We start from the raw sequence: 24510 nt of genomic DNA, 5'->3' as shown, positions 1-24510 counted from the left end.
CTTTGTTCCTCATCAAAGGTTGATATACTTTTAAGATTAAATCATTTATGTCAATCAAAGTATCCCATCTGGACTGGTTTGGGATTTTTTCTGTGAAGTCTAAACAAATTCTATTCTGGAAAAACAACATCTCCAGGGCCTGCAAGAAATGTTCTCCACTGTGATCATCTACAGCAAAGAGGCCAACCCACGTCCATTCAAAATAGAGAAGCAATTGAGTTATCCCTATGTACTGAGGGTTTTCATTTGGGACCATACAGAAAAAGGATGAGAACTCTTTCTCTTCAGGTGCAAATGAGCCATAGGTGAGCTGGAAGAATGCAGACAAACATCTTAGAATTCAGTTATCAGAATATTGTACATTTTTATAACAATAAACAGAAAGAAATCACCTGAATGTTGATTACATTTTCCCATTCCATTTTCCCACTATCAATTTATGTTCCACTATCAATGTTGAATTTGTTCTATACACATCAGAAAATATTTTATTGTTTTAGAAGTCAGAATATTCTCCTTTTTTGTTGATGTGTGAATTCATTCATATGTTGGAAAAGGCAGTGTCTGGTGTACAAGAAAGTTAAGAGCTAGAAGGCAATTAGATAGGATAGTGAGGTCAGCACCTTCTCTCTTATTAAGTGTGATTCCTTCTCTCTCTTCACATTGCTATTCTAGGACAATTTCCCCTTCTTCTTGGAAGTACCTCTCTCTCTCTCTCTTTCTGTCTCAGCAAGAGAGCTAGTTAAAAACCTATCTCTGTCTCTCCTCTTTCCTATCAAGTATATTAATTCCCAAATGAACTCTTTATCTACTCTTTAATCAGATTGTACACCATTGTTGTGTTAATTACATTGCCAACACCATAGCCATATCCTACCTGTGGAATCTTGTAAATTCCCAAGATATCTGCCACATGGAAGGAGACAGCAGCATCAAATCCAGCAACAATTGCTATTATATTTCTCCGGGAATCACATTCATAATTAGGCACAAACTTCTGTGATTTAAAGAGCAGGTCCAGGGTGGTCCGGTAAGTCATCCTGGCATCATAGTAGCTGTCGGTTATATGGAATCCGAGGGTGACATTTGGCAGGATCTGGGTGTTCTCATTGATGTTATTTACAGCAAATGCCAAGGCCAAGGCATGTTGATAGAACTTCGTCACCATTCTAAAAAAAGAGTAACATCCTCTATTTTAAGATAATTCTACAACACTTTGGTATATTCTGAAATAACTTTGAAACATACTATGTCTGACTTCCTTAGTATAATTGCATTCATATATGTTTCTATTTTATTTGTCAGCTAAAAAAAAAAATCTACCTCTTCAGGCCAGCTAACACTGAATATGTGGTTATAATCAGGGGTTGTTTTGTAGAAAAATAGGTGGTGGAGCTCATCCAGGGATTGTTGTACAGCTGCACCTACTATTCAATGGACAAGGTAGATAGGTGTGGAGGAGGAAGGGGGACCCTCAGAAAGGTTCGGGAGCTGTGCTCCTGTGAGCTCCTGCTGAATTCAAGGTCCGGTTATAATACATTAAAGAATCAACATTTCCTTTCTCCATAACATATTGACACTTTTATGAATTTTCTTGTATCTAATAGCAAAGTATATATCCTGTATGGATAAAAACAAAAGTGGTACAACTTTTCCTTTCCTAGCACATAACCTTCAGGCATTGTCGGGGGGAACACCTCGCTTTTGAGAAGCATTTGAAAGTCAAAAAGGGAGGGATTTTTGCACCCCCCCCCCAAAGCAGATTAATATTTGTTCAGAGGCAGACATGACAAACATTGCAAAAAGAAGTCCTAGTGCTTGTTGCTGATTCTTCTCTCCCAACGATAGTTTGTGAGATCTCAGTTGATAAGCTGGTTTGCCAAGGTAGTCCTTGAAATGCCAGGTCCTCCCTTCACACTGTCATTATTAAAAACATGAATAACAACATTCATTCCTAATCCTCTAAGATGTTTAATCAACCTTGCTTGCTTTTCCTGGATTCCCCCAACCCACATCTGGGTCTTTTGAACTCTCTTAAACAAGGGAATTTTGAAATTTTGTTTCCCATGTTTTCTATGCATTTTTTTTTTTTGGCCACAACCTTATAGTGTATGAAGCATGTAACTGAGTATCAGTTCAGTTTGAATAAAACTCAAGTGGCCCTATGTTTCCCCAAGAGATATGACAGACTCCACATGAATGATGAACAGAATAGAGAAGAATGACAATGTATTTGGAAGAGGAATGGCATGCTCAGGTGGATCTACACGTCCTTTCTTTGAGTACAGCTGTTGTTGCATTTCTTGCATTAACCAAAGGAACAGAATTTGGGAATGGGGTGATTCTTACTCTGGAAGCTCAAATAACTTCTGCAAAGGATGTTCCGTGAAAGAAGCAATATGAAGTGTGTAGATGATCTGAGAAGTAATCCCGCCAATGAGGAGGTCACTTGGCTGGTACCACTCATGTGGCACAGGGAGAGGGGAAGTCTCAGGACACCTTGTACCATTTACTCTGCACATCGTGAGAAGCAACAGGAGTTTCAAACACATTTGCTTCACCATCATGAAAAAACTTCTCTCTAGATGCAAAATGTGAAATATCAAACTGACAGTGTCCTGTCTAGTCACTTTCCCAGCTTCTCACAGATACAGGGATGTTTTATAGTTACTTTCAAGTTTGTTTACAGTTTTCTGTTACCTCCTGAAAAACCACTGGAGCTTTTGGTCAGTTGAACCAATAACAGCAATGTAGATAATTACAGGGGGAGATAATTACCCCTTTGAACTTTACTCTAGTTTTACCAGGGGTGTGAGTGTGAGAAATATTTTTGCACTTTAATGGTGAAGTTGTGTTAATTGTGAAAGCAATCCTAGGTGAGCCAGACCTTAATTTAATCCTTAATAGCAGAGGCTAATATCTGTTGAGAGAAGTAAGTGTCAAAAATGATACCGAAGATATCTGATTCTACATATAAAGGACTTGAAAATTCCTAGAAAAGCAGAGTGTGAATGAGAATTCATCCCCTTGTTTGCTTTAGAACTTTCCAGGGTGCACACCGATACTTCTTTAAATGACACATCAACCTCATAAGAAGGTAATAACTCCTGGATCAGAGCACTGGTTCATCTAGAAAAGCATCATGCCTCACAGTGACCAACCAGCTCCTCTGGAGGTCCAATAAGAGGGCATAGAGGCCAATACCTTCTCCTGATGTTGCCTCCTTAAACTGTACCAGACTGTCGGCATGTAGTCCAGCTGCTGAGCTAGAACACTGCTCTAATCAGGGCTGTTCCTTGAAGGATCCTGGCCAGATCACAGTGCAACCTTAGTGTCTTCAGCACCAGCCTATGATGCAGCTGGGGTCAATTACCTTTCAGATTATTTAGGCTGAAGCCTAGGAAGGTATCCTTGATGGATCGAATGGTCCAATTTGTATAAGCCTTGTCCTTCAAGCTTCAGCTCAGGACTTTAGGCCTCAGCCTTTCCTGAATATGCCTAACAGATGTACTTCAAATGAAAGCTTAATGAGCCTACCATAGAGTTCTGCAATTGCTAGAACTACACTTATCACTTCTAGGTAAATCTAGTCATTACCAGGAATTCTGAGGTCAGACGTTCTGGTGAGCATGGTGGGTGTGCAAACTGCTGTTATCACAACTGACTTATGGGTACTTCATTGGGTTTTCAAGGCAGGAAATGTTTCAGAGGTGGTTTGCCATTTCAAAGGTGGTTTGTAATGATCCTTGCATTCCTTGGAGCTCTCCCATCCAAATTAACAAGAGAGCTGACTTTGACAGACTGGTCTGCAGTATTTCTTTTAACTCTACAATGGTTTGACTCTCAAAAAGCATAAAACATAATTGGAATATACTGGATGGTATCTCAGGTTGTGAGCTTGTGATTTGTGTTGAAAGGACGTCTGATTTCAAAGATCTACTGGTTCGTAATGATACATCTACAAAACAACAACAACAATAATAACAACTTTTACCAGGCAGGTATCCACCCTTTGTTAATTTTAAATGTGGAAATTGTTCTTATTGAAAACATAATACAATATCAAAGGATTCTTAAATCCAGTTGATGTAAGGCAATACGAATTAAGATATTTCATGAACTGTATCTCGAAAGGAGTTATATATGCCATCAGGTGCCTATGTAAGAAACTGCATGTAGCAAAAACCTCAACGTGCTTAAAAACACATATTTGTGAGCATAAAAGCAATATATTTGGGAAGAACAAGAGCAATTTCACATTTATTAGAATGTAAACATACATCATTTTCTGCTAGAAAACTCACTGAAAATGTTGAGACAGTGTATGACTGCAATAAAAAAGACCAATGGTGTGCTGGGGATTATTAGGAAGGAAATTGAAAACAAATCAGCCAGTATCATAATGCCCCTGTATAAACTGATGGTGTGGCCTCATATGGGCCTCCACAATTCTGGTCACCACACTTCAAAAAAAGATGTTATTGCACTGGAAAAAGTGCAGAAAAGGGCAACTCGAATGATTAAAGGGTTGGAACACTTTGCTTATGAATTAAGGTTAAAGCACTTGGGGCTCTTTAACTTGAAGAAACAACAAATGAGGGGTGACATCATAGAAGTTTATAAGATTATGCATGGAATAGAACTTTTTCTCCATTTCTCACAATACAAGAACTTGTTAGCACTCAATGAAATTGTTGAGCAGAGTGTTGGAATGGATGGGCCATTGGCTTGATCCAATATGGCTTTTCTTATGTTCTTATAAAGTCATAGCATGTGTGGCATGCAAGCCTGGAAGTCTAACTGTTATAGTAGAGGACAGAAACAGGATACAGGATGATCTTGACAGGCTGGAAAACTGGGTTGAAAAAAATAGAATGGTTTTTAATGGGAATTGGATAAACATATGGAACAGAGGTCCATCACTGGCTATTAGCCGCAGCGTATTGTCGGAACTGTCTGGGGCAAGTGATGCTCTGTATTCTTGGTGCTTGGGAGGGACAACAGTGTGAGCACTTCTAGTGTCCTGGCCCCACTAATGAACCTCCTGATGGCATCTGGATGTTTTTGACCACAGAGGGACACAGTGTTGGACTGGATGGGCCATTGGCCCGATTCAACATGGCTTCTCTTATGCTCTTATGGGATAAATGTAAAGTTCTGTATTTAAGCAGGAAAAATCCAATGCATGTTTACAGGCTGGGGGAGACTTGTCTTGGCAGTGGAATATGCAAAAAAGGTCTAGGGGTCTTAGTGGACCATACATTTGATATGAGTCAACAGTGTAATGCAGTGGCTAAAAAAGGCAAATGCAATTTTGGGCTGTATTAACAGAAGTATAGTGTCCATATCATGTGATGTGATGTGATGTTATTGTTTTACTATGCTCTGATTAGACTACACCTAGAGTCTTCTGTTCAGTTTTGGGCACCACATTTTAAGAATGATATAGATCAAGGGTGGCCAAATGTGCTTATTATAAGAGCCAAATCAAATAAGCATAAGATGTTCAAGAGCGACAAGACAAGAACGTCAAATGTTTGAGAGCCACAAGACCAGGAAGGAAGGAAGGTAGGAAGGAAGGAAGGAAAGAAGGATACTTGAAATGCATTATCCAAGATAATTGCATTATCCAAGATACTGGCTTGGCTTGGAGAAGTGATTTAAAGAGAGAAATTGTTTCTCCAAGCTGGAGACTGGATGGTGGGGACTTTGAGAGCCACACAATATGTATGAAAGAGCCACACGTGGATCCCAAGCTGCATTTTGGCCAACCCTGATATAGACAAAGTGAAACATGTCCAGAGGAGGTCAATGAAGATGTTGAGGGGTCTGGAGATCAAGTCCTATAAGGAAAGGACCTGGGTATGTTTAGCTTGGAGAGGAGAGGCTGAGAGGTGATATGATCACCATCTTCAAGTACTTGAAGGGCTTTCATAGTGACGATGATGAAGAATTGTTTTCTGTTGCCCCAGAAGGTCAGACCAGAACCAATGGGTTGAAATTAAATCAAAAGAGTTTCTGGCTAAACATTAGGTAGAACTTCCTGACAGAGTGGTTCCTCGGTGGAACAGGCTTCCTCATGGGATGGTGAACTCTCCTACCTTGAAGATTTTTAAACAAAGGCTAGATGGTCATCTGATAGTAACGCTGATTCTATACATTAGGCAGATCATGAGAAGGAGGGCAGAAAGTGTTGCATCAGTACATAGTTCTTGTGGCCCACGGAAATGCTGATTGCCACTTTGAGGTCAGTCAGTAATTTGGAGATTTTTGCCATCTTTTGGGCATGGAGTAGGGGTCACTGGGGAAGTGTGTGGGGGGAGGTATTTGTGCATTTCCTGTATTGTGCAGGGAGTTGGATTAGATGACCCTGGAGGTCCCTACCAACATGATGGTTCTACAACTATATGATTATGAGTTCTAGTGACCCCTATTGAGGCATGGAGAACATAAAGAAAAGTGGCATGATAAGTCTGCCTCTGCCTCCAGGTTATGGAATTCTAAGGAAGTTTTCCATCCAAGTACTTACCAGGGTCAGCCCTGGTTAGCTTCTGAGATTTGATAAGACTGTGGTTGCCTGGGCTATCCAGGTCAGGGCACACAAAAATCATTCTTATGCTGTATGCTATTGGACTGAATGGGCCATTGGCCTGATCCAACATGGCTTCTCTTATGTTCTTACGTTCCTGGCCAGCTGCCTGGTGATTGGCAGAAGCCTTGAAAAAAACCCTAGAATCTGGGTACTAGCAACCCTAAAGAGAAAACAGAAGAAAGAGAGCAAAGACTATACAACAAATTCCATTGCTCTTAAGAGGAAAAAATTCGGCCCCACCCCGGCCGCGCCGCAACGCGGCTGCGCGCCGTGGGGCCGTCTTTTGCAGCCCTGGCAGGATGAAAGAGAAGTTTCCCGGGCATCCGGGAATTGTTCAGGGGCGGGGGCAAGGCTTTAAGTAGCCTCAGCCCCAAACCGCTCCACGCAGTTTCGTGGAGGCGTCGGGGGAGCAGGAGCTAGAGCGGCCTGTCCCCTTACTCACTGCGTCGTTGGGCCGGGAGGCGGCCTTGTCGTCGGTGTCCGCGCCTGTTCAAGCGCCGGCTGGGAGAGCCTCGGCTGCGGCGCGCTGCGTTCGTCCGTGGCTCGGCGAATTCCGGCGGGGAGCGAGAACGCGGCTTCCGAGGCGGCGCGGATCAGCTGTTCGGCGGCTCCGCTTGACGGACAGGCGGCGGAGGCATAAGGCGAAGCCCATCGGGGCTTCTGCGCACGGTTTGGCGCTCCGGGCTGCGGGGTGGCCATTCCTTGGGTGGGGCGGTGTGGGCGCCCTTTGGAGGGAGCGTTGGGCCTTACTACCTCCCAACTAGTCAGAGGCGGTGTCAGCGGAGCTCAGGACGGTACCAGGGCAACGCCATCGCTTGGATCAACTTGGGGTTGGCCGAGGAAGCTTCCTGGCCACTGAAGGGGTGGCCTTGGGTGTGTGTGTGTGTGTGTGGCTGGTGTGCCCTGGATTTAGGCCATTTCCCACCACCCCTCCTTAGTCCTTTTCCTTGCCACACACTGGTGACTTGGTGGCATTCTCTGCCCCCTCCCACCCCCCCCCACTTGCACCCTTCTTCAGCTTGCTGCATTGTGGGGGATTGAGGCATGGCTCCTAAAAAAGGCCAGGGCCCGTCTAAGGGGAAACAGCCAGCTAAGGCAACGGCCAAACGCAGGCATACTGAATCCCCTTCTGATGAGACGGACACTGCGGTGATACGCCAGGCCATCTTAGACAGGGTAACGGTTATGGAGGAGGAGCAGGGTGCATCCGGGTCCCAGGCAGTGTGGCCGGGGCGCCATAGCGCGAGTGGAAGGTCAGGAACTCTTACATTTGAGAGAGAGTTGCTCTCCAGGCTTTCTTTTTTGCAGAGCACTATGGTTGCCAGGTCGAGGGCGGATCATTTTCAAGGGGGTGAGTCGAGCGGCGAACCATCGTCGGGTGGTGCCAGCGGTGGTCTGGATGAACCTGAGGAGCAACAGCAAGCGGCACAACCGGCGGCTGTGGCAGGGACACCGGTTACGGAAGAAGGTAGGGCGGTATTGGCTTCACAACACATCCATTGGCCGTGGGGCTCCTGGGGTACAAACCTACCACAGCAGACGGGAGAAGTTAGGGTAGACACTTCACAGCACGAGGGCGGTCAGGGCCCCCCCCCCCGGCAGTCCCGGGCCCATCCTGGGTTACGGGCGGTCCTGCTCTTGGTCGGACCCCGGGTATTGCTGCAGCATGGGGGAAGGCTTCTTTGACACCTCCCACGCAGTCCCCCGCCTCAATCCCCAGAGCGGCACCTGCCTCCGTGGGAATTTTGCCGTGGGGTAGCCAAATGCACGCCGTGCATCCTTTTGGTTGGCCGGCTGTACCTTGCAATCCGTGGGGATATATGCAGAATCCTTACGGGTCTGTTCCTTTGTTATCTATTCCTTACGGTGACCCTGCAATGCCGCTGGGCGACCACCTCACCCCTGCTACAAGGGAAAAGATCCTGAGGGGCGAGTATGTGGACGTCTTTAGCTTGCTGTATAGGGAACTGGAGAAGAAAAACAAAGAGGAACTTGATGAAAAGGAAAAAGAGAAACTCAAGCGGCGGAGGGTCGACCGAACCTGGGCCAACTGGCTGCCAGGTTTTTTTATTTATGCCGGGGTTATAGCCAGGGCGCAGCTCGCTAGGGCCGCCACCTTATTCCAATACTGCAATATTATATACCGGGCTTATACGGATTTTGGGGGGCACGCCTGGTTGCAGTACGACGAAACGTTCAGAATGAGGGTGGCAATTAACCCCCTACTACCGTGGGACCAAATCAACCAACAGTTATGGTTGCAACTGATGGCCCCGGCTAAACCCAATTTTGGGGATAGGGCCGATAGTGGGCACTTGGTCCATAGGCAAGCAAGCACTTCAACGGCCCGCCCTACGGCGGGCCAGCCGGTTCAACCCCGGCTGTTGTGTTGGGAATACACCTCCCAAGGCGTCTGCTCGAGGAAGGCTTGCAAGTTTAAACACGAGTGCCCGCTTTGTGGGGGTCCTCACGCCTTTTCAGCACGTAGCAAGGCGAAACCAAAAGGCGGACCCAAACGTCCCGGGGGCAGTGGCGGCTCACAGCAGATGGGAAAAGGGCCCCAGCCCCATTTGTCTGAGGGTCCTTGAACGCTTCATTCGGAATTATCCGCGGGCCGCGGACAAGTTGTATTTGTTAGATGGTTTCACGTTCGGTTTCCGCATCCCCTACGCCGGGCCCAGGGTCCCTTGTGGTGCGACCAATTTGCGTTCTATTATCGGTTTGGAACATGTGGTCAGGGAAAAGATTGCTAAAGAATGCGTGGAGGGGAGAGTCATTGGCCCTTTCACCGCCTCCCCCCCCGTTCCCAATTTGAGGGTATCCCCATTGGGGGTGGTCCCTAAAAAGGTGGCGGGCGAGTTTCGGCTTATCCACCATTTATCTTACCCTGCGGGTGGGTCGGTCAATGACGGTATACCTGACCATTTGTGCTCTGTTCGTTATACATCATTTGACCAAGCTGTTAAGGTCATACGGAGCTGCGGGCCCGGCGCAGAAATGGCGAAATGTGATATAAAATCGGCATTTCGACTGTTGCCGGTTCACCCGGAGGATTTTGAATTGTTGGGTTTTCAGTTTGAAGGTAATTTTTACCTAGATAGGGCATTACCCATGGGTTGCTCGGTGTCTTGCGCCGCCTTTGAGCGTTTCAGCTCCTTTTTGGAGTGGCTGGTCAAAGACAGATCCGGCGGCCGCGAGGTGGTGCACTACCTGGATGATTTTTTGTTCGCAGGCGCATCCGGTTCGGGCAATTGCGCTCGTTTACTAGACCTTTTTATGAGATTAGCAGCGGAGTTGGGCGTGCCGCTCGCTCATGAGAAGACTGAGGGCCCTGCCACCTGTATCACTTTCCTGGGTATTGAATTAGATACTGTACAACAGTTGTTCCGGTTGCCGGATGACAAGGTTGGCCAGATTAGGACCAGGCTCCGCGCAATTAGGGGCAGGCGCAAGGTGTCACTACTCGAACTGCAGCAACTCGTCGGGTACCTGAACTTTGCCTGCAGAGCCGTCGCCCCGGGGAGAGCCTTTATTCGGCGCCTTTGCGACGCCATGGCTAACATTCGCCTCCCCCACCATAGGGTCAGGATGACGGAGAACATACGCGGTGACCTGGAGGTTTGGGAGGAGTTTTTGACTTCTTTCAACGGAGTGTCTTTTTGGAGGGAGGAGCTGATGCTCGAAGCCGACCTCCAAATCGCCTCCGACGCGGCTGGCTCTATTGGTTTCGGTGTCCTGTTTCGGAGCCATTGGTGTGCCGAGCCATGGCCTGTGGAGTGGCTCCGCAGCGGCCTTTGTAAAAACTTGACTTTGTTGGAATTTTTCCCCATAGTTGTGGCAGTTTTTATTTGGGGCGCACAGATGGCAGACAAGGTCGTGCACTTTTGGTGCGACAACCTATCTGTAGTGCACGTGGTGAACTCCTTGACGTCCAAATCTAAACCAGTTATGTCATTTGTTCGAGTTTTTGTCCTGCGCTGTCTGCAGTTGAACATCGTATTCGTCGCCAAGCATGTGCCCGGCATTAATAACGGGGTGGCGGACGCCCTGTCTCGCCGACAGATGGAGCGGTTCCGCCTTCTCGCCCCGGAGGCCGATGCCCATCCGACTCAGATGCCACCCCACCTTTGGCACCTTGGCTGGCCGAAGCAGGTAGGGCAATCCTTTTAGCGCTGGCCCCGAGTACGCGGAGGGCTTATGATCGTGTGTCATCACTGTTCAAGGTATTCCGCCGATCCGCTGGGCTGGGTGAGGTATGGCCCATCCCGGTGGCCCATTTGATGCAGTTTTGTGTTTATCAGAAGTCTAAGGGTATGAAAGTCAAAACCATCAAGGGCCACTTGGCGGCGTTGTCATTTCTCAGCAAAGCCCAAGGCTTCCCCGCCGTTGGGGAGGATTTTAGGATCAGGAAGATGCTCGAGGGTTGGTCCCGGGAGCAAGGGCAGAGAGTTGATACCAGGGAGCCCATTCTGCGAGGTTTGGGAGGAGAGTGGCCCAAAGTCTGTAGCTCGGACTATGAGATTGTGCTGTTCCACGCTGCGGCCCTTTCCGCCTTTTTCGGAGCCCTGCGTGTGAGCGAGTTAGTTCAGTCCTCTAGGAAGGACACTACTGACACTGCTTTGCAGTCGAGTGATGTGTCGTTTAAGCATGGGCAGGTATGGTTGCAGGTACGGCGGTCCAAGACGGACCAGCGAGGCAAAGGTACTACCATCAAGCTGGGGCCCTGCTCGGTGCCTGGGCTCTGTCCTGTCCAGGCGCTAAGGGTGTACTGTCAGGTACGGGGTTCTGAAACGGGCCCCTTTTTCCGACACAAGGGGGGTTCTCCCCTGACGAAGTACCAGTTTTGGGCGGTTACCTCCCGGGCCTTGTGTAATCTCGGTCTGGGGGGTTTCCGCTTTGGGACTCATTCTTTCAGGATTGGCGCGGCTTTCACAGCCGCAGCCATGGGATACCCGGGACCGGCTATTCAACGGGTCGGGCGTTGGAGGTCCCCGGCCTATCGGTCTTACGTTCGCCCATTTTTGCTCCCCTGAGTGCATAAGGGGAAAGTTGGGTGTTATTTGTTCTGACTTTGTTTTCTTGTTTCAGGTGCTGTGGCTCGACATGGGAGGCTGAGGATCCTCGTATGCGGTCACAGCATGGTCTTTTGGGCGGCCCATTTCGCAAGAAGTTCATCGCTCGGGTTGCAGCTCGGACTGAGCGAATGGGCCACGGTTGAATGGTTGGGGCGTCGGGGGCTTCGATGGGCCCAGTTGTTGTCGCTGTTGTTCGACAATCGGCCTTGTTCCCCTCCTCATCTGTTGGTCATTCACCTGGGCGGGAATGACCTAGGTTTGTTGCAGGGCAGGGCACTTTCCCTGCAGGCGATCTCGGACTTGCGGGTCATTGTGAACAGGTGGCCCGGAGTCCGGATCATTTGGTCAGCCATTTTGCCTCGCAGGAGGTGGCAGTCTGCCTGGAACCCCGCTGGGATTGAGCGGGCCAGGAGAAAGGCAAACAGGGCCCTGCGGTTGGCTCTGGAAGGAGGTCTGGGCACCTTCCTCCCACACCCCAGCATCAATGTGCATAATGCTGAGCTTTATCGGCCAGATGGGGTACATCTGTCTGATGCGGGGAATTGGGCCTTCTTGACAGAGCTTAGGCAAGGTCTTCGGGAGGCTTTGGGCCTCCCGGGGGTCGCTAACGCCTAAGCAGAGGCTTGGCATTGCGGTTGGCGGAATTTCCAAGGGATTCTGACCTTGCCGGTGAGCACCCAGGCCTTTGCTCCTGTGGTTGTGCGTACGATCCATATGGAAGGCAGATGGGCTTTACGGCTCAATGTACTGAAATACGGATCGGGTCCATGTGTCCCCTTTTGGCGCCCCTTTCTGGTGATCGGGGTGGGCATTAGGGGATGACATGTTTGGTCTGCCACCCGGTTATAGCCATGCGCGTATGGCTATGACCGGGGGTGGGGTGGCTCGCCCTTATAGGACTTGGCGGGGTCATTGCTGACCCCAGGGCTCATCCTCTCTGTTCTCCTTGCCTAGTTGTTTACTGTTAAATAAAGTGGCCCATTTCCCAACAACTGTTGTCTGTCTCTTTATTCCGTTTGGGGGTGCAATTCGGCCCCACCCCGGCCGCGCCGCAACGCGGCTGCGCGCCGTGGGGCCGTCTTTTGCAGCCCCGGCAGGATGAAAGAGAAGTTTCCCGGGCATCCGGGAATTGTTCAGGGGCGGGGGCGAGGCTTTAAGTAGCCTCAGCCCCAAACCGCTCCACGCAGTTTCGTGGAGGCGTTGGCCCGCCCGCCCACCCTGCAGCAGTACAGGTCATACCGGTCGCCTTATTAGGGGCCAGGTAGGAATTTTTTCGCATCACCTGAATTGGCCATTGGTGTTGTGTTTTTCGCCTACCTTGTACTGTTAGCAGTGGTGTGGATTTTGTTAGGTAGCTAATTCGGCCACTTTGCGGAATTTCCAAGGGATTCTGACCTTGCCGGCAAGCACCCAGGCCTTTGCTCCTGTGGTTGTGCGTACGATCCGTATGGAAGGCAGATGGGCTTTACGGCTCAATGTACTGAAATACGGATCGGGTCCATGTGTCCCCTTTTGGCGCCCCTTTCTGGTGATCGGGGTGGGCATTAGGGGATGACATGTTTGGTCTGCCGCCCGGTTATAGCCATGCGCGTATGGCTATGACCGGGGGTGGGGTGGCTCGCCCTTATAGGACTTGGCGGGGTCATTGCTGACCCCAGGGCTCGTCCTCTCTGTTCTCCTTGCCTAGTTGTTTACTGTTAAATAAAGTGGCCCATTTCCCAACAACTGTTGTCTGTCTCTTTATTCCGTTTGGGGGTGCAAAAGATCTATGGGTGGGGAGACGTGTGTGTGTGGGGGGGTTGTGTCTTTTGGGGGGGGGTGTTTTGTTTTTTGCTTTTTCCTTGTGGAAGTCTGTCATAACTTTTAACAAATTTTGGGAGAGGTTGAATGGGTAAACCTGCAAAAAAAGGTGTTTATTTCTCCTCTTTACCCCTAAAGAGCCACTTTTTATCCTCCATATCTCACCCTTGGACACTGACTGGCTGTGGGGGCTATGAAATAAAGAATGGACCTAGCAATGGAAGCAGAAGGCCAAACCATGCTATGAAGAACATGAGAGTCTAGATTTGACTGAGTCAGGCCACTATTGTCTATTCTAAAGGTGAACCACAGGAACTTGGCAGTGGCCTTCATTTCAACATTGACCCCTGTATTTCCTTCCCTGACCACTTTTAGGGCCTAAATTTCCTGTTGGGACTTTCTGGGAAAGGAATCTGGAGCCTTCAGCTGTACCACTGAGTGGCAGAGTGGAATTGTAGGCCCATCTGAAAAACAAGTTCTCTGCCCTTTAATTTCCTTAGATAATTTTGCTGTCTCTTCCATGTGATTACCAAAATTACTGAGATTTTTTTATCCGCCCATGACCAAGTTACAGCAAGAAGCTGAGCTAATAAACAGGATCCAAGTAAGTCTTCAGGTGGTTATAAAAAATGCCCCAAAAACATTTTTGTCCCCAAAAACTGAGGAGAGTCCATTGAGTAGTCTGTCATATTTTCCTTCCCATTTATAAAAGCAAACAAGTCTTTGAATTGGCAGATTCTGATGATACATATTTCCAGTTTGCTTGATGTAAAAGATCAGGCTGATCATTTTCTCTTTTGCAAGGGTATTGCCAATCAGTTGCCATTCATGATAGCTCATTGGTTGGGCTCAGGAGAATCCACATCTAGGCAGAAGATTCGCAGCGGGGATGTTGGTGTTAATGGTATTACAGATTCTTTTCCCCCTTGTGCTGGGCAAAGATTTCATCCACTGCTCTAAGAGTGATCCTATCCCAGTCTCACATGAGTGGTATCAGTCAGGGGATCTCCTCATCAATGGGGTTATGTCTCAGATGATTTATGCTCCTTTCAAGCATTCTTTGAAGAATAATCCTTTGGAGCACTTATTTTATACTTCCCAGTAAGTTGTTAGAGTTGTTTTGTCTGTTACATGTTTTAACATAACTCATTTCTGATACCCTTCCTGAGCCTTGCTATGAAGAGGGAGGCAGGTTATAAATCAAATATACAAATAAATTAGGTAGATATAGATAGATAAATTGATGATGATGAGATGATAGATAGATAGATAGATAGATAGATAGATAGATAGATAGATAGATAGATAGATAGATAGATAGATAGATAGATAGATAGATAGATGATAGATAGATAGATAGATAGATAGATAGATAGATAGATAGATAGATAGATAGATAGATAGATAGATAGATAGATAGATAGATAGATAGATAGATGGATGATATTAATATTTACAGAATAAAAGATTTATTATGTCACAATGACATTTTCTGTATGATCAAAATGATGGCTTATTTCAGGAATATATTTTTTAAAAAAATCTCAATATTTGTAGATGAATTGTGGAAAATTAATCAAGGTTTATAGCATTCCTTTCATACTTTTTATTTCTGTATATGCTGTACAAATTAAAAAATGAAATTACATTAAACTGGGATTATAATTTAGAGGAAACAGTAATGGCCTGTGAAATTCTGTTTCAAGGCATGTTGTGTCTAGCTACATGTGTGTAGACAAGCCTTGATTTACTGTTACAAACTTGAGTATTTTGGAGGTAGAAAAACATATCATCTGCCTCAATGGTATTCCATGCAATTAAACGTAGGCTTTTAGATATTCAACTTCAGTGCCTGATTGAGGCAGCTAGAAAAACTTGCTCTCCAACTCACCTGAGATTGTCTCTAACCCCTGGCCAGTTAGCTACCTATTTTTGCTCTCTAATTGACCCTCAGCAAAGAAGGGCATTCATGCTGGCCAGAATTAATGTACTGCCATCGGCCACCTTCTCTGGAAGATGTCAAAAAATTCCCTATGAACTTAGACAATGCCCCTGTAGTTTGGGAGCTATTGAATCTGTTTCTCACATTTTATTAACTTTCCCACTGTATATAAAGTTCCGAGGAAAAATTTTGAATCCCCTTCTTTGTACATAGTGTGGTCTTCCTACACAGAGTTAAGGTCCAGTGGTTACTTTCTGGTTATAACCCTCTTATAACCTGTAATGGCCCTTGTTTCGTTCAGCTCGCAATTCAAGCCAGGGAAGCTATTAACTGATGCCTTTTGTTTATGCCTTGCTTTGTTCTTTCACTGTATTTTTAAACTTTTAGCTCTTAAAATCTTTGTTATGCCAATAAAGGTTGTCTGCCTGTCTCTAAACTGAAGATCAAGAAACAAGGACTCAAGGAAATTTCATAATGGATTTTGTTTGTTTGTTTGTTTAGTTCCAACCTCAGTCTAGGTGTGTTGATGCACATTCTGTGTGCTGAGGGGAAGTTAATTTTCCACACAAAAAATGAAACATAAAAACATAACTTTCCAGACAAGGAAAGAAAATAATAAGAGTCCAACAGGAATGGAACTGATAACAATTAGCTTTAAACCGTGTCAAACTCTATTTGCAGTATGGTGACAAAGTTCTACCAGCATGTTCTGGCCTTGGTGTTTGCCATAAAAGAGATCAATGAAAGTCCCAAGATCTTGCCAAATGTCACTCTTGGATTCCACATCTATGACAGCTACTTTCATGAGAAGATAACCTATCGTACCACTCTGGACCTGCTCTTCAAATCTCACAGATTAGTTGCAAACTACAAGTGTTCACCCTCAAAGAACCTAATAGCTGTGATTGGAGGACTTGGCTCCGACATCTCCATTTGTATTTCAAACATATTAAGTCTCTACAAGATTCCACAGGTAAGACCTATACATATGTGGCTGGATTTTCACATGCCGTATTGAATCTTCTCTATTTACTCTCTTTTTTATGCCAGTTTTCCTTTTCAGAAACAAGATGAAGGATGATTAGATGTTGTACAGTACTTACAGAATTAAAACTAAGTATAGCTTGTCTTCAGATAAGCAAAGGGAACAAGAAAGGGAAAGTGGAGTCAGGAATCACAGTTTCCCAGAACTGGTATTTCCACTTTACAATTTGCGGAATATTTGACTCTCCAATTCTGCAGATGGAAATCTATTTGAAATGACATATATACCATCAAGAGAGGCCAGAACATAGGGTTATACAGTCCTGGTAATTCAATTGTGTAATTTTCAGTGCTTTTCATTTAGTTCCCATATGGGTCATTTGCTCCAGAGCAGAGAGAAGCAGTAAGGTCCTCCTTTTCATATCATGTAGCCACTGAGGAAACCCATCAGTATATGGGGATTATTTGGCTACTCCAGCATTTTGGATGGACATGGGTTGGACTCTTTGTAGTGGATGATGATAGTGGAGAACATTTCTTAAAGATCATGAAACCATTGCTTTCCCAACATGGAATCTGCCTGGCCTTCATGCAACAAACATCACAAAAACTTCTTTTTAATGATTTGACGGAAATAAACAACAGCTTATCAAAGTTTTATCAACTTTTCCACTTCAGCAAAGCTAGAATATATCTTGTCTATGGAGATACAAATACCATGAGATTCCTAAGCAATGCAATGTATTCATTAAGTGATTATGACGAAATTGCATCTGTTGGAAAGGTATGGATTACAACAAGCCAGACTGATTTTGCTGCTACAACACCTGACAGGGATTTAGATCTGACCTTTCTTCATGGCGCTATTTCTTTAGCAATTCACTCAGAGGAGATTCAAGGATTTCACAAATTTCTTCAGATGATAAAACCGTACAGGACATTAGAAGATGGATTCATCAAAAACTTCTGGGAACAAGCATTTGAGTGTACATTTCCAAGTTCTTTAAGGAAAAGTAATGTATGTACTGGAAAGGAGAGGCTCGAGACCCTTCCTGGCCTCGTTTTTGAAATGCAAATGAGTGGCCATAGCTATATCATCTACAATGCAGTCCATGCTGTTGCACATGCTTTGCATGCCACGTGTTTATCCCAATCTAATAAGCTATCAGTTTGGGGATGCAAAAGTTCTATCCAGCCTTGGCAGGTACTGGCTACATAATGTGTGTAGCTAGCTTTTTTTTATGTAAGACCTGTGAGTTAATGTAGTTTTAGTGCATGAATTTTATCATTGCTATTTCATAGAATCGTAGAGTTGGAAGGGACTTCCAAAGTCATCTATTTGAATATTTCACTCTTTTTCTCTCTATATAATTAGGAGTAATTTTGCTGTATCTTGAACTGTTGTTACCGATCTTAGGTTCAGAACTTTCCTGAGAAAGACAAGCATGTAATTTTGCATAAGGCAGACAGAGAGACAGATGGATAACAAGTCATTTGTTATCCTCAATATTAAGAGTCCAACATAATCTTTCTTTCTTTCTTTTTTTTAAATCAGCTCCACCAGAATCTTCAAGGAATGTCATTTAACAACTCAGCCGGAGAAACAATGTCTTTTAATGAGAACAGGGATATGGGAGCTGGCTTTGACATCATGAATATGGTCACCTTTCCAAACAACTCCATCCTTAGGATGAAAGTTGGAAGGGTGGATCCCAAAGCTCCTGAAAGTAAAGAAGTCACCATTCAGGAGGATTTACTTATATGGCATGGATGGTTTAACCAGGTATGGAGTCCAAGTATTTCAGAGGGCAGTCAAATCTATTGTAGGATTGCTAACTCTAGCTTGGGAAATTCTTGGAGATTTGGTGGACATACTTTGCAGGGGGGACTTAAGTTTCTCCTAGACTGTATGGCATATCAACTCCACACTCAGAAGCTATCTGCTTCCCATCCCCAAAGAAACTGATCTCTGTAGTCCAGAGATCAGTGACAATTTCAGGAGAACTCCAGGGATCATCTGAAAGGTTGTAACTTTCTTCTGTGGTTCAATTTTTGGGGAAGCAACATAAATGGATGACATCATGGTTGCTCAATTCTTGTGATGGACTTGGTGTCACCACATACTAAACACAGGTTGTGATGGACAGGTTAGGTTCTACCTGAGCCTGCTGCGGCGGGGAGGTGGGATATAAATAAAATATTATTATTACCTCTCCCTAAGAGTGAGCAATAGGAGCTGACAGAATGTTAGATGGAGGCAGCTGGAAAAACTGGAGATGGAGAGAGGACAGTGTGCTTGGCTGAGTGAAGCTGTGGTGAAGATCAGCTTAAAGCATCTAAATTAACACTATACAGTGTCAATCTGTAATACAAGAACCCAAATGCTGGAATACGGAAGCATTTCAAAGGTCAATGGAAAATAAACTTCTTATTTGTTTAACCCTGTGGTCCACTTGCCTCAGGGAAAGAAGCATGCACACACTCACCCACATTCACCCACTCAGACAGAGACAGGTGAAGGTATCTATCTATCTATCTATCTATCTATCTATCTATCTATCTATCTATCTATCTATCTATCTATCTATCTATCTATCATCTGTCTATCTATCTATCTATCTATCTATCTATCTATCTATCTATCTATCTATCTATCTATCATCAATCTGTCTGTCTGTCTGTCATCTGTCTGTTTATCCATCATCTATCCATCATCTACCTATCATGTATTTTCTATCTATGTAAGTGAGTAAGTGGTGGCAACAACTGAATGGAACATTGTTTGAGTTCCAATCTAAATAACTTTGTGTGGAGTTTGAGGAGAGATCATTGAAAGGGACTGGACTACCCTATCCTATTTAATAACATATTTCTGAGTCAGATAGGGGATCTGAGACGTGAAATGATCATGGCTGTCTCTTTATATGCTTAAAGAGGCAAGAAAGGTAGTGATGTGAGACAGTCTACCTACTAGCAACCTTGAACATGAGCGAATGAGGGAGGGGTTGCGGAGGCGGGAAAGAACTCTGTATGAGTGGAGAATTCCTACAGATGTGTAAGACTAAGATGTCAGTTTTCTCCATTCTAGTCAACATAGTGATCAGTTAAATATTACTATAGCTTTTAATATAAGATCTTAAAACACACCTATCAATAAACGTGAGGGCAACTTTAGGTAAGGAAAAAGCAGATCTTTTGTTAAACACAAGTTCATGGTATCCTGGGATGAAAGAAGGCTAGACAGATCATAGTTAATGATTGCTGGAGTACAAAGCTCATTAATATTAACAGGAGGCACTTTATTCTCTTCCTGATAACCTGCTCCTCCTTCCTCTGAATGGAGTCTTTTTTTTCCTATTGTTGTTTTCAGTTGATCTTAAGATTCATTAGATTTAAATGTGCCATATGACTCTGTCTTCTTCTTGGATAGACACTGCCTGTTTCGAGATGTAGTGACTTCTGTCAGCCTGGTTATCAGAAGAGAAAGAAAGAAGGGGAGCAGTTTTGCTGCTATGAATGTGCTCCTTGTCCAGAAGGGAAGATTTCAGCCCAGAAGGGTATGCAACTTTAACTTCTCCAAAAGCTCTGCAAACACACAGAGAAAGGACTGAGAAAGAGAAGAGGTGGCATTGAAGCAAAAGCCACAATTTGGGGAAGGTTGGTAGAATACGCACACTTTCTTAACATGAAGAACACCCTAATTCCACCATTGGTGTCCCCAGTTAAAATGATCTCCAGCAACATGGTTGGGAATAGTTATTTGGCTTTTACAGATAATTAGATTAGATAACACAAGTGAGGACCAGAAAGTTTCAGGAGAAACCATGCCATTTCCCCTCACCATTGCTTCCCCCCCCTCTTCCGCTACATCTTTTTTCTCTCATTCTTTCTCCCCTCCACCACCTCTTCTCTTCCTCTCCCCCATGCTTATCACTTTCTGTTTCTGTGTTCTGCCCAGGGTTTTTTTTGAGTAGGAATACACAGGAATCCAGCTCCGGCTGCCTTGGCCAGGGTTCTGGCTGCCTTGGCCAGTGTTCCGGCTGCGTTATCAGGATTCTGGCTGGCTTGGCCAGGGTTCAAAGGTGTGATGTTTACCCATGCTAGTTGTCACATTGACATTCCTGCGTGGCTTGAGAGTAATGGCATGGCACAGAAAAAAATCAGAAGCTTCTCCTCTGGGGAAGGGAGGGATTCTATAAAAATCCTTACTTACAGATCTTTTTTTAAAAAAAAGCAGAAATGCACAGGAACGCAGCTCTGGCTGACTTGGTGTAAGGGTTGTGCATCCTAACATGCAAATGAGTTCCTGCTGGGCTTTTTCTACAAAAAAAGTCCTGGTTCTGCCCATCATTCTCTCATTTTGCATCCATCACCAGTTTGGTGTAGTGGTTAAGTGCATGGACTCTTATCTGGCAGAACCGAGTTTGATTCCCCATCCTCCACTTGCAGCTGCTGGAATGGCCTTGAGTTAGTCACAGTTCTGGCAGAGGTTGTCTTCTTCTTCTTCGTCTTCTTCTTCATGTCCCCACCCCCTGTAATTTCATCTCTTTCTGCCCCATCTCTTCATTGTCTCCACCTGTCTTTCTGCTCCCCAATTACATCACTCTCTATTTCTGCCTTCTACTCCATCATTGTCTCTCTCTGCCCCTCCCATCACTATTTCTATCTCTCTTTCTACCCCCACTCCATAACTTTTTTTATCTCTTTGTGCCCCCAAAATATCACTTCGTTTCTCTTATTCTGCCTCTCACCCCGTCACTTTTCTACTGCTTTGTCTTGCTCTCATAGCTTCCTCCTCTCCCCACTGAAGGGCATGCCATGACTTTCCCCTCCACAATTTCTGCTGTCATCACTGAACCTCCTGGCTATCACTCCCCCATGACTGACAGGCCTGACATGGCTTCCAACCCCCAGCAAAGGCTACTGCTGCTGCCGCCATCACAGGGGATGTTGCAGTTCCTGGCCATCACCTCATCAGTGTCAGTTCTGGAACAGCAACAATCCTCATTCAGTGAACTTCCCATAATTTCTCCCTCCTCATCACTGCTGAACCTGGCTACTCACCCACCATAGTAGCTGCCTGGAGGAGGTATCTACATAGTCTGCACATGCACAGGATATGCTTGGGGGGTTTTGGAGGGGGAAGGGAGAGATTTAAACCCCCAACCTGTTTTCCAGTTCTAAATTTTTCTGCAAAACTGGGGAGTCCCCCAACTTAACTGCAAAATCTCCTTTTTGCCACTGGGGGCCCCAGTATGCAGGTATAGATATCTGCAGGGCTTTTTTTGAGCAGGAATGCACAGGAACACAGTTCCGGCTGGCTAGGCACCATGGGGTGTGGTCTAATAGGCAGATGAAAAAGCCCTATGTGAAACATTGGTGATGTCACGGGGTGTGGCCTAAGATGCAAATGAGTTCCTCCTGAGCTTTTTCTACCAAAAAAGCCCTGGATATCTGCAAATCAGACCAGAGATGGCTATTAGATTTTAGACTAACTTGCCTTTTAAGGTGAAACTTCCTAGTATATGTATCCTAAAATTTTTGAGCCTTTGGGCACAATTGGCAGGCACAACCAGAAAATGGCAGCCATAGGATGCAGTCACCAGTTGCTGAAAATTTTCACATATTGAAGGGGGTGGGGGTGGGGTCATATGTTTCATATGAACCAATATTGGCTTTGTATACACCACTGGCTCAGGGTGGCATCAAGATGGCCCAGAAGTGCCCTGGCTAGAAAATGAGTGCCTGGGAGTCTGCAGATGGTGTGCGGCCCACCCTCGGAATAGGGACAGGCTGCAGGCACCCCGAAGGAACATCCAGAGCATGCTTGCGCCCATCTGTCACTCACCAGATGCTCCCCGGTGCTTCACAGCTGTCCAGATAGCTGGGGAGGTACCTTGGGGCTCCCTCATATATTAGTTACCACTTTGGAAATGGTACCTTTCTGGGGCAGCTCCTATCCAGCCCAGGATGGGATGAATATGGGATGGAGGAGGGGTGGAATTCTAGCAGGAGTTCCTTTGCATATTAGGCCACACACCCCTGATGTAGCCAATCCTCCAAGAGCTTAAAGAGCTCTTATTCCAGGGCATACTGTAAGCTCTTGGAGGAATGGCTATATCTGGGGTATGTCATAGAATCAAAGAGTTGGAACAGACTTCTACGGTCATCTAGTCCAACTCCCTGAGCAATGCAGTAATCTCACAAACACCTCCCCCAAAATTCACAGGATCTTCATTGCTGTTAAATGGCCATCTAGCCTCTGTTTAAAAACCTCCAAGGAAGGAGAGCCCACCACCTCCCGAGGAAGCCTGTTCCACTGAGGAATCTCTCTAACAGTCAGGAAGTTCTTCCTAATGTTGAGCCGGAAACTCTTTTGATTTAATTCCAATCCATTGGTTCTGGTCCTACCTTCTGGGGCCACAGAAAACAATTCCACACCATCCTCTATATGAAAGCCCTTCAAGTACTTGAAGATGGTGATCATATCACCTCTCAGTTGCCTCCTCTCCAGGCTAAACATCCCCAGCTCCTTCAACCTTTCCTCATAGGACTTGGTCTCCAGACCTCTCACCATCTTCGTTATCCTCTTCTGGACCCGTTCCAGCTTGTCTATATCCTTCTTAAAATGTGGTGCCCAAAACTGAACAGAATACTCCAGGTGAGGTCTTACCAGAGCAGAGTAAAGCGATACCATCACATCACGTGATCTGGACACTGTACTTCTGTTGATACAGCCCAAAACTGCATTTGCCTTTTTAGCCACCGCATCACACTGTTGACTCATGTTCAGCATATGATCTACTAAGACCCCTAGATCCTTTTCACACATGCTACTACTAAATATGTGACTGAATGTGCAAAAGAGCTCATGCTGGAATTCCACCCCTGGGATGGGGGCAGCATGCAGATGTGCGCATTTGGATGTGCTTTTTAGATCCCCTTGCTTGCTTAAATGGCCAGTGTATAACCAGCAATTCATATGGTTACTGCTCCTTTTTTCAGACATGGATGACTGTTCTAAATGTCCAGATGATCAATATCCCAGCAAGGAACAAGACCAATGTATTTCCAAGACAATCACCTTTCTGTCCTATGAAGAACCAATAGGGACCTGTTTGGCTTCAACTGCTATTTCTTTGTCTCTGGTCACAGTTTGGATATTAATAACATTTGTTAAGCACAAAGATACTCCCATAGTCAAAGCCAACAACCAGGATCTCACCTATGCTCTCCTCATCTCTCTCCTGCTTTGCTTCCTCTGTTCCTTCCTCTTCCTTGGAAGACCAAGAAAAGTGACCTGCATCTTCCGTCAATCTGCTTTTGGCATCATCTTCTCAATGGCAGTTTCTTGCATCTTGGCCAAAACCATCACTGTGGTTGTAGCTTTCATGGCCACCAAACCAGGGTCCAGCATGAGGAGGTGGGTGGGGAAGAGACTGACCATCTCCATTGTTCTTTCCTGCTCCATTATCCAAATCTCTATTTGTACAGTGTGGCTATTGATCACTCCCCCCTTCCCAGATTTGGACACAAAGTCAATGACTGAAGAGATCATAGCAGAATGCAATGAGGGGTCTACCATTATGTTTTATATGGTCCTGGGCTACATGGGACTTCTGTCCTCCATAAGCTTCACTGTGGCTTTCTTTGCCCGGAAGTTGCCAGGAACTTTTAATGAAGCCCAGTGTATCACCTTCAGCATGCTAATGTTTTGCAGTGTTTGGTTGTGTTTTATTCCAGCCTACCTGAGCACTAAAGGGAAATATATTGTTGTGGTAGAGATTTTCTCTATCTTGGCTTCCAGTGCTGGGTTACTGTGTTGTATCTTTTTCCCCAAAGTGTACATTATTGTTCTCAGGCCTGAGTTGAACAAGAGAGAACAAGTAATAGCAAGAAAGTATTAAAGAATCAAGATATTCCATGCCTTTCTCCTCTGGAACAAAATAATATTCTTGTCTAGAATTTTGCTTGTTCTACTATTTGTGTGAATCTAACCTTTTCCTCATATATTTCAATACATAGCCAATCCTTTGAATTTGTTATACAAAATTCTATTATGTTGAGAACCCCCTGGGGCATATTTTCATGGCCAGACTGTAGACAAATATCAATAG

General features: G+C 45.4%; 1 protein-coding gene across 1 annotated transcript; it reads left to right on the top strand.

Moving 5' to 3' along the window:
• Positions 1–11730: 11730 nt before the first annotated feature.
• Positions 11731–24300, top strand: LOC132582953 (vomeronasal type-2 receptor 26-like). Its single transcript, XM_060254619.1, has 6 exons — positions 11731–12186; positions 14381–14568; positions 16091–16382; positions 17949–18176; positions 19824–19950; positions 23399–24300. Exons 1-6 carry the CDS (start codon positions 11731–11733, stop codon positions 24298–24300), a joined length of 2193 nt encoding a protein of 730 aa, XP_060110602.1.
• The last annotated feature ends 210 nt before the right edge of the window (positions 24301–24510 follow it).

The sequence above is a fragment of the Heteronotia binoei genome, chromosome 15, assembly GCF_032191835.1.
Source record: "Heteronotia binoei isolate CCM8104 ecotype False Entrance Well chromosome 15, APGP_CSIRO_Hbin_v1, whole genome shotgun sequence".
NCBI lineage: Eukaryota > Metazoa > Chordata > Lepidosauria > Squamata > Gekkonidae > Heteronotia > Heteronotia binoei.
This window is presented reverse-complemented; position numbering and strand designations above follow the sequence as displayed.